Here is a 10,951-nt window from a genome sequence, read left to right as displayed (position 1 = left end):
CTTTACAGTGTCTCTGCAGCAGCACTTACCGTGAGAATAGTGTCAGGAAATATTCTGGAGGCATCCTTGTTTCATGCCCATACTCCAGAAATATCAAAAGAAAGAGCATGTGGATAAACTGTGCATTCATTCTAGGATCTGGAACCAACTTCCAAGGGAAGTGGTGCTGGCTCCTACTCTGGGGGTCTTTAAGAAGAGGCTTGATACCTACCTGGCTGGAGTCATTTGAGCCCAGTTTTTTCTCCTGCCCAGGCAGGGGGTCGGACTTGAAGATCTACAAGGTCCCTTCCGACCCTACTTCTATGATTCTATGATTCTATTGCTCTAAAACTCAGAATGACCACAAAGGTCAGAATAGTTTTGGCACTATAGATTCCTATTTGAAATCTCTGGTTTTGTCTTGTGAATCAAATTTGAACCCCTAACAGTACTGGCAGTGTGAGACACCCTGCTGCACCTTTGAAAGGTTCTCCAGGCATCCTGGCTGAGAATCACTGGGATAGAAGGTGAGGGATACAGAGGTCAAAACTGTCGTGTCACTGGAGTATATCTTTGCTGCCTGAGCTTTGACTGGGATGAACTAGTTGGGGATGATCCTGCTTTGAGCAGGTGGCTGGACTAGATGACCTCCTGAGGAACCCTTCCAACCCTAACTTTCTATGATTCTATATGTTAAGATCAAAACTTCTTACAATGTCTTGAAATACTTAAATACATACGTGACAAGTGGCAACTCTTGGGGCTGGGTCTCCTGTTGGCCCGCCCACCTGTCTCGGAGGGACAATCCGCCCAATCCCGCCTGCCATGACTTTGCTGTTCCCATACATGGATGGTACATGCAGGAGATTGCCCATTACTGCCCCAATGCCAGGGGAGCACTATCTGTGACTCCAACTTCCCCTACACCACAGCCCATGCCTTGAAGATGGCCTCCAGATTAATATTACTCCCAGTCTGAAACTGGAGCAAACTGAGTCCAAAGTTGGGCTCCAAAAACACACACATTCACACTACCTCCCCTCTCACAGGATGCCTCTTCCACTCCGCCCCTCTCTCATTGGGGCCTCTGGCGACTGCCCATTACCGAGACACACTCCACTTCCCTGCTCCTCCTTGAGCGGCCCCTCTTGGGCCATCAGGCTTCGCTACCCCCATACTGGCCTTGCCACGCAGCCCCTTCAGTTCCTGCGAGTTCCCCTACTCTATGTGGTCCGGCCTTGTGCCAAACCCTGGGCTAATTCTGCCCCAAGCCTCTCACCGGGCACAACTTCTCACATGGCTGGTCTTTGGGCTGTCCTTCAGGCCTACTCACACTTCAGCCCTACTCTGTGTGGGGCTTCCCAATGCTTTCCATACTACCCCCTCTGGGGTCTCCGGGATCTGTATCCTTGCTGGGGTCAGGCACCTACACATGGGCATACCTCGCCCCCACTACTTCCCCAGCTGCTTCCAAAACCCACCCGAAGATGGGAGCTGGGGTTCAGGCCATCACCTTTCACCAGAGAGGTAACTGGCTTGGCATTTCCTGGGAACTCCTGCGCCACTAGCAGCCCCACCAGGCCTCCCTTCCCCAGCAGGGTGCATTTTTAGGTCATGTCCAGGACCAGGAGCCTCCAAACCATCCCCATAAGCTCTTGCCCTTACCTCCAAAGTTGTTCCTGCTGCAGCTCACCTAGGCAATGTTTCTGCCTCTCCTGGCTGCAGCAACTGCAGCCTTTATATGCCTTGTTCAAAATGGCTGCCCTCATCAGGCACCTGGGTAGCTGCCTGCCTCTGTCCTTAAAGTGGCAGGCACCCAAAGGTACCCTTCCACACTATATTTAAATAAAAATAAGTATTCTACATCCATAAGGGTCTGTCAAAAATACTACGTATTTTTCCAAGTAAAGGAAGAATCGGAGGGGAGTAAAATCTAACTTGTATACTTTTTATGAGTATTGTAGAATAGGTCAAGTATTGTATCAAGAGCTTCCTTCTATGGGAGATTCAGGAGCTCTGCTACCAGGACAAAGAGACTGACTAAGTCATCACTGGCATTAGGATCCAGTCCCTGACTGCAGGAGAAAGCATCTTGTATATTTATATTAAGTTTATCCACTGAGCCTACATGGGTGGTCCACAGTCTTATTGCATCTCTCTAGCTGAGCTCAGTGTTGTAATTATGAATATGCATGACCCCATGATGCAAACTTACTCTCTTCAGTTCATGGAAGAAACGCCACCCAGTAATTAACAGCCCTTGCCTGTGGTTCTGAATACTTCAAGTAAACTATATTTGCTGTCTCCTTGCATGTTTTCACAGAGAAGCAAAGAGATAGAAACCAGTTTTCTCAACTATTTCCCCATCTCTAAACTAATAAAACAATGCATATGGGTTACACAAGCATTTTAGAAAAGAACTGAAGTACAAAAAGGTTAGCTGATTAAGATAAATTATTTAAATCTTCCATTTATATCAATCCACCCTAACCAAGGGGTTCTGGGTTCATGACTGGGGCTTCTAGGCACAATATGAACAACAACGATCAGCCCTAGCTATTCTTCCAGCCTAGTTTCAAAATAACTTGTTAAAGACATTTATTTTTAAAATGCATTTGGGACATGAATATTAAGGAGGGAGAAGAGCTTTACAGGCTAAAAAATAGTAACAGCACAAGATTAAATGTCTATTGAATTTAAACAAATAACAGCAGCACGTTGGCTGCCGTGATCCCCCTGCTTTACCTGTGGAAGATTAGGGTGTTATGTCTTGTGTTGTGTAAGGGTTGACTGTGTAATTTTGCTAAGGGGTTAGACAATGGATTTGTGATTTGGATAGGGTTGATCTTGGCTTAAGCAGGGCATTGGACTATATGACCTCTTGAAGTCCCTTACAGCCCTACCTCTCTGATTTTATGAAATTCAGATAAGAAATTAGAAGATTTCTGCCCATCAGAAAAGTAAAGTTTTGGAAAAGTGATTGAGGTAAAGAACACGAATTGCTTCAAAACTGAATATAAGCATATGGAAAGCACAAGGGCATAGACTAGGAAGTTCTTGGATCAACAAATTGCATGCATGAAATATGGATTCAAGCATTTGCAATCCTCGTATTGGGGTATGGAGGTAAACACTTTGAACCACGTAATAGGTGCCTGTAAAATCTCATGCATCTGCAGCTGTGGAGAAATTTTCTTCCTTTCATGTGGTACTTGACCTACTCTACCTCCTCTTCCGGGGCCAAACCAATCACCAAAATTTAGGTTGGGCAAGGAATCCTGTTCCCCATCTGTATCCTGCAACCCCAGCTCAGGTTGACAATATTAACCAATTTCTTCCCTGCATTGCTGTGGTCATTATCTCCCATTCTTTTCATCTATCTCTTTCTTTTGTGCTCTGTGAAAGTGTGTATGAGTTTGCTTTGGGAGATGTTTAGAAATCCATAGTTAAACAATACTCCTATGTAAACCTACATAAAGATAATATCCAAAGAAACATAAATAAGCAAATCATGTAAAACTTTCTGATAAAATAAGAAAGATAAATCACATGTTGCTTAGAAAATAGAAATGCAGTTCCATCTATTAGTGTTGAAGCATTAGCCTTAGCTTCTGAATTTCATTCCATTCACTGTCTTATGCCATGTTTTAACTTCCAGTAGAATTTTTCTTTTAGCAGTTTGTAAATGTATTTAACTAAGTTATGTAAAACAGCTACAAACTGATTTTAAGTGGCTCCATAAAGTAAAACTGATCTGGGCTAAACCTGTGCAAAGAATGTATGTGTAAAAGCCTGTATGTTGGATGCCCTGCCTCCAAAATGAAGAGAACAGCAATCTCTTCCCAGTAAAATGTGTTAAAAATTAATGTTGGGAGACTAGTTTAACAAAAAGAGCTATTTAAGTGTTAAATATTAAGAATGACGTAGTGGTGCAAAAACCTGAATGCCCTCTCAATTAACAGTTTCTTTCACGCCCACTTCTCATGAAAACAGAAGTTCTATTCTTTCATTCAATATTTACATGTTTGTAGTGTTCAGAGTTCCAAAAGACTTTTTTTTCCCCTTAAGAAAGTAACATAAGAAACTGTGCACTACCTGGGGGAAAGGGGAGGGAAGAGGGGAGGAATACCATCTTCTATAAGACTCTATACATCAGGAACAATATATCATATTGTGTCTATGTTTCCCCTTAAGACAGCTTTCAAAATACATATGCATTTCCTGTAGAACTGCCTGCTTTTACGCTTAGATTTTTTTTTATCCACGCAGTCTGTGATGCAAAAGTGTTTTTAAGACTATAGAACTGAGAGAACAATACTGAATACTGTAGGGCTTATGGGCTTATTAGGTTAGCTGTTCAACTAATTACCATAATTATGTAATTGGCTGTTTTCCAATAAGATACATTTGATAAAAACCTAAATGTCATCACAACATTTAACATTTAATTAAAATCACCTTTAACTGGGAAAAAAGCTATTAAGCAAAAAGTGGTGGACCTTTATTCTCAAGTACTACATTATAACTACCACTAGTGAACTGCCCATCAAGAATGACTGTGGATGGGGGGAGTGGGGACAGACAGCCACCATCCTGCGCTACTGCCGCCTCCCAGGAGCGTGGGGGTGGGGGAAGGGAAGTTTGCACACCATCACCCACCGCCCTGTACTGCTGCCGCTCCGCATCCAGCTGCAATGCCCCTGCCCCCCACACACACACACCTGTCATTCTTGACAGGCGTTCTTGACACAGCACTGCCTAGAGCCACATCCCAGCAGGAGCAACACCCCTCAAGAATGTTACGGACAGAAAGATGGACTAAGACCTTTATATATATATAGATTCTCCCAGTCAAGAGCTTTATGGATCTGCTTCCCCTACCCTCTCTCATTACCACTGTTTCTTACTCCTGGGTTTGCTGCAGATACCATATTTACTCAAATCTAAGGCGAGGTTTCTCCTACAAAATCAGCATGGGAGAAACAGCCCTTTGTCTTAGAGTTGTGTACAAAACGGAGGTGCGGCAGGCAGCTGCTGTAGCTATAATTGTAGACCTGAGTCCAAGTGAGACCCACAGCAGCCACCTACCCCTCCCCGCCCCCCTCTCCCTTCTGCAACTTCTGCTCCTGATCTCACTCCGGTCTCTTTCCCCACTTACTGTCAGGCACAGCTTGCCATGGAGCACGTGGATTTCTGTCCCCTGCCTGGCCAATCAGCAGTGCTGATGCTACTGTGTTGCCTGGCAAAGGCTTCTACATGCTGTGCTTCTGGAGGGAACAGAGCCTGAGTAGAATCTGATAGTAAGGGAGGGTTGGGGGAAGAGGGAAGTGGGGCTGGAGAGTGGGGAAAGAGGCAGAGACTGGGGCAAATAGTGGGGAGAGGCAGAGACTGGTGGGGAGAAGAAGCAAAGAATGCAAAGGAGTAGAAGGGAGAAGTAGAGACTGAAGGAAGGAACTGGGAAGCAGTGGGGAGGTGCAGAGTGTGTAGAATGGGGAGGAAGAGGCAGAGACTGTGGGGAGCAAGGGATGAGGAGGCGCAGGTGGCAGGGAGGGCAGGAGCTGCATAACCCCACCAGCCACTGCTTTTCCTGCTATTGGGGGAAGGGCACACACATTCAAGACAGCCCTCTGATCATTAGATTCTATACCTGGAAAATTATAACAAATTTATAAATTTTCCAAATGTATAATCTACTTGGGGTGGTCATCCTAAATTTGGGGTCATCTTAGATTCAAGTAAATATGGTAAATGGAAAGTGCTTTTTTTTTTTTAATGGTAAATTGCCTCTTTCATTTGCCAAATAAGCAAACAGGAGTCTGAAAATCATTTTAGGGACTAATATTTAAAGGCATTTACCTTTGAAGAGGGTACTGCTGTTGAACCTGATGGGGATGCATCTCTTGATGTTTTCAATGACTGACCTGAAGGCCTTTCTTTACCTAAAAAAAGTAATAGAATGTTAAAGTTTTGCACTACATACATATTCATTGGCCTTGTAAAACTGTAAATGAAGATTCTGTAGCCCATTAATGAAAAATATTTTCTCACCCTCTGATGACAATAATCTAGTGATATTCCTTTATCAAAAATAAAATAACCTGCTTGATGAACCAATGGATGGCAGAATTTTGTAAGTATAATATACTTAAGAAAGCATATTTTCTCTCATTTCCAGCTTTTCATTAGAAGACTATAACATTTTGAGTTGGTAGGCCAATATCATTTTATACTGCTGTAATAAAACTGAGTAACAAGTGAAATGAGGAATTCTACAGCTTTTCAATCTAACACTTTGTTTGATCACTAATCGCGGAACCTAAAAGAAAGCTTCGGAAGGACAAGCTTAGCAGGCATTGGGATACATCCACGTGGAGTCCAAATGACAGGAGAGATCCTTTGTAGCATTAAGATTTTATTCTGAATGTTGAAGTCAGCAAAGGTACAACAGTACAAATAGAAGTTACTATTGTAACCACAAGTCCAAGAGTAGCTTTTCCATGTCTGACCATCTGTATGCCTGCTGGGTGTTGGGGTGCCAGAAGAAGCAATAGGATAGAACTTATCACTTTGTGGCAGTCCAGGGTCAGCAGCAAAGCCATATAAGCACAGACTCAGGCCTATCTCCCCAAGGAAGCTAACTGCATAGCTAGTGTGCTTGGTCATTCTTTATATGCTCTGGAGGAAGGAGAAGTTAGTGTGTTAACTCTTCCTCCATGTCAGGGTCCCTCACAAGCTGTGGCTCCTTGTTACTACAGATATAAACAGCAGGTCCTGGTCTTTCATTCAAAGGAATGGAAGGAACAATGTGTTGGGGAGTACCATTTATAAAACCAATTACAAAATTTAGTAGCATAGATTTTCCAGATCATAAACTGTGATGCTACTGGACAGAAAGTATCCAAGAAAAACAATGGAGTTGGAACTTGTTTGGCAGGAATAAAGAACTATATGCAGATGTCATGGTTATGTATACATGTGTGGGTGAACCACATATCCTGGCTCACATAACCAAACTTCTGTGGAACAGCTTCTTGCTTCCCACAATGCTCCCATAACAGGGTAAGCCTCATATAGCTACTGCTGTTTGGCCATTTTGTTTTGGGTATTTACCTGAGCCCTCAACAGGATTTGGTCCTTTATCTTTATTGTTAAAGTATTAACAGGACATGATCTTTCATCATATTTTTCCAAAGCAAGGATTTCCTATCAAATTATATTCAAACACTGTTCTGATCAACACTATTTAAACCCTGTTCACTCATCAAGTAACCCATTTTAAAATTCAATCACCAAAATAAGCATATTTAGAAATAACATTTTTCAAGACACAAGCCATTTTAAATATAGTAATCGGGTGTAAACCAGTGTAGGGCATTATATCCCGGTTTAAGAGTGGATATCTCACTATGGCTAATAGTTTCTGCACTACAGAACTACATACCAGGCTAATTTGTTACTTCTATTTTAATGAGACAACTATGACATACAATTTGATTGTATATTAATGAACATTACAAAAGGACACAGCATTTTTGTATAAATTAGAAAAATATATCTCAGAATATGCAGCATTTTTCTGTAATTTCTATTTGGCCTGACAGCATTAGACATCATTACAAGTGGCTATTCCAATATACTGACAAAGTTCAAATAACTCTGCCTAAACTTATAGAATGCTCTGGGGTTTTCCTACAAATTTTATAGCCTCCCTCAGAGAAGGTCTGTATTTCAGTGGTGGATGAAGTAATTCCTTAGTTAATTAAATTTCTTGGGATTAGCATCCCAAAACACCTAAAATAAAGATCAGGTAATAAGAATCTGGATGAGGTAATCAGGAGAAGAAACAAAAAAATTCACTGCCAAAGCAGACAAAAGAGTTTGTGCAGTTTCATTAGAAAGTACTTGTGGAAAGACATCTGTATACACCCACATAATTTATAGAAATAATGGAAGCAATAAAGTTTGAAAGAAAACATGGATTCTACTCTATTGAGATTTGCAAGCTTATTATTTACGGAACTTTAGAACATTTTGAACAGATAAGGATCACCTCTCTGACCTTTGAAAATCAGGCCATAAATTGGATGATCTAGCTTTAGTTGGAAGATTTTGCATTGCTTTGAGGGAAGCAAGATTTGAAGACTCAAAACGTGATGAAATGTGAAGAACAATTAAAGGACAAACATTAAAGCACTAACAAAGTTCTAAGAAATAATCTCACTGTTTTAAAATTTTAAAAATAACATACTTTGTATATGGTTCACCCCTATTTTTTTTCTCTTTTCTTCCTGATCACAAGGAGAAACAAGGAGAAATCTTCAACAAGTACTGCTGATGGCAAAGTTGCTTGTATTGGGGTCCAATAAAATACCATCAGGAAGAAGCAACAGGAGCACTTGATGCTAATGGAAAATATGCTGTACATGGAAAAGCCATGAAAGCTGAAATGCCTACAACCAGCCTAGTATTGTTATTGAAAAAACAAACACTTGTGCGGTCCCACAAGAGACATTAGCAAATATACATAAGGGAAGCACAAGAATGCTGTGCAACACAATGGCAAAGCAGCAGCAACATATTGTTGCAATAAAAATTCTAGTGTCCTCATTCTAGAAGGAAAAAATATAAAGAGAAAGATCCTATATAAAGGAATCAATTTCACCTCACTAATCAGTTTTCATCATTAATCCAGCATTACCTTGCTGAGAAGAAATATTTCTTTTATGTAAAGATGACATACTTCTGCTATGCTGGGACTGGTGGAAAGGATAGACTTTGCTTCTTTCAGGGGAGTAGCTCCTACTGCTGACACTGGACCCAGATCTGCTGTGTGGAGAATCTCTTCGGTTCACAGGCGATTCCCTGAAGAAAGGAGAGTCCCTCTTATGCGGGGATCTCTCTCTTATATAATGAGAAGCATAAAAGCTTTTTCTTCTGAAGCCATCTCTGATGTCCCTTTGAAAGTAACAGAAAAATAAAATTAATAACTTCTCTTTATTCTTCTTATAGACACTAAAGAAATTTAGAAGTTCATAAGTAGGTTAAACAGGCAACTTTTCATGCCTCCATTAAGAAGAAAAAAGGGAACTTTTAAATTAATAGGCAATTCAGGCAAAATAAACAAAAAAGATATCCAAGTAGTAGAATACCATATTTTCTCACATACAATACAGCCCCAAATAAAACACTCCTTGTTTTTGGAAAGCAGAAAATAGAAAAAAAAGATTTTCCCAGAGCTGTGGCCGACTGTGTGATAGAGCATACAGGAAGTGGGGCATCCCAAGAAACAGTCTCAGTTCAAGCAGCAAAAGCTTCCTGCCAAACCAGGAACAACATATTTCCAGGAGGACTTGCTTTTTGGCTGGGGACAGACATTACATATAAACCGATTTAAGTGATCAGAAACTAGTTTAAACCTGTAACAGAACAGGTTCAGTGCACATAAACCAGTTTGAAAATGGCTGAAACCAGATTGAAATAAACTTCGCTGAATGTAGTATCAGACTTAACTGATTTGGCTCAAATCAGTTTATGCAATTTCTGCCCCAGACTCCTTGCTGGTTTAAGATGAACCAGACACCCCCAGCATCCCAGATGCTTTGCTGCCCTGGACAGGGCTCTCTGCTCCACAGCAGAGCTGGCCCCACCTCTCTGCTCCCTGACTGGAGCTCCAGCAAAGATTTGCAGGGTCTGCCTGGCTTCCCCCTGCCCCATCATGCAGGGATCCTTCCCCTCTCTCTCCCACAGCATGGACCATAGCCAGTATGTGGTATACTAGCTAATGCTGAGAGGTGTCTGTGTAAGGCAAATAGAACAAAGGCAGACAGGACAGTGTCCACTTAGGGCTTTTTGAAGATAATCAACAGATAGCTGGTAATGTTCCTCCATTCCTTCCTCGGAAAAAGTTGTTTAAGAGCTTGAACTAATGAGAGAGGCTTTTGTTTTCCTAATGGCCTGCTAAATGCTGTGCAACTCCTTACTGTGTAAGCAAAGGCTGTGTAACTCCCTGCTAGCTCCAACCCTAGTCAGAGGAGCACCGAGGAGTGCTGACCCCTCCCTAATCCTGCTGGGGCCTGGCCACCCCCCCCCACCCCAGCTCAGCACTTTAGAAGGGAAGGGAGTGCTGTTCTAGCACCCCCCAGCTTCTAGCCTGAGCCAGTGCAGGCATGTGCCTGCATTACTTCAGTCCAGAGGGGATGTCTGTACAGTTACAAACTGGTTCCGCCTAGCCAAGTTAGACTAACCTGCAAAGATTGAATCAATTCAGACTCAGGCTTTTTGAATGTCTGTCCCTAGCCTGTCATATAAGCTAAGAACCCAGACTCTTGCAAAGGCAGTAGTAAGGCTATTAGTTCTTTTCTGTATGTAGTTCTTTATACAAGTTCCTGTAAATAAAGTGTTGTTTCCAACTCACAACTCTCATCATATTACTAACAGCAGCTCACTTGCTGCTTCAAGCACAAGCTACAGTGCTCAGCCAATATCCAGGGTTTTAAAAGGGTTAACACAGGGCTCTGTCCCTTCAGCTTGCCAAGCCAGAGAAGAGACAGCCACCTTGGCAGCTGCACAGCAAATACAGGGACAGCCTTCCCACTTAATAAACACACCCCAATTTAGAAAGGGATGATTTGGGGGGAAAGGGTGCATATTATATATGGGAACATATGTGAGAACATACAGTATTTTCAAATACACTGCAGTCATATGAGCATTTCACATTTTTTTTTTCTTCAAATTCACTTCCATTCACACTGGCCCTCATGATGGATACTATCCAAGTTTAATTAAATATAAACAAACTAAAATAGGACTCAATACAGTACATAAAACACAGTTCACAGTCTTTCACTGATGTAACCTCAATACCCAAAGCCATTTGTCTCAAGTATTTTGATAACTGTAATCTCTTGCTGTGTTAAATCTCATTTTGGACTTTGAGCCTATATCCATTAATGTCAATGGCAAAACTTAA

General features: G+C 41.8%; 1 protein-coding gene across 4 annotated transcripts in view; it reads right to left on the bottom strand.

Annotated features, from left to right (window-relative positions):
• PPHLN1 (periphilin 1) overlaps positions 1-10,951 on the bottom strand; it is a 152,181-nt gene that overhangs the window by 79,158 nt on the left and 62,072 nt on the right. For 2 of the 4 annotated variants that reach the window (XM_019514594.1, XM_019514596.1), the window contains 2 exons: positions 8,678-8,934; positions 5,836-5,918 (listed from right to left, as the gene is read on the bottom strand). In XM_019514594.1, the coding sequence (XP_019370139.1) occupies positions 5,836-5,918; positions 8,678-8,934 (340 nt within the window). The remainder of the gene's footprint in view (positions 1-5,835; positions 5,919-8,677; positions 8,935-10,951) is intronic. The other 2 variants (XM_019514595.1, XM_019514597.1) reach the window with 1 other exon arrangement.

This window comes from Gavialis gangeticus, unplaced genomic scaffold (assembly GCF_001723915.1).
Source record: "Gavialis gangeticus isolate Ggan-Ray unplaced genomic scaffold, GavGan_comp1, whole genome shotgun sequence".
Taxonomy (NCBI): domain Eukaryota; kingdom Metazoa; phylum Chordata; order Crocodylia; family Gavialidae; genus Gavialis; species Gavialis gangeticus.
Note: the sequence above shows the minus strand (reverse complement) of the source record. Positions and strands in the feature narration are given on the sequence as shown.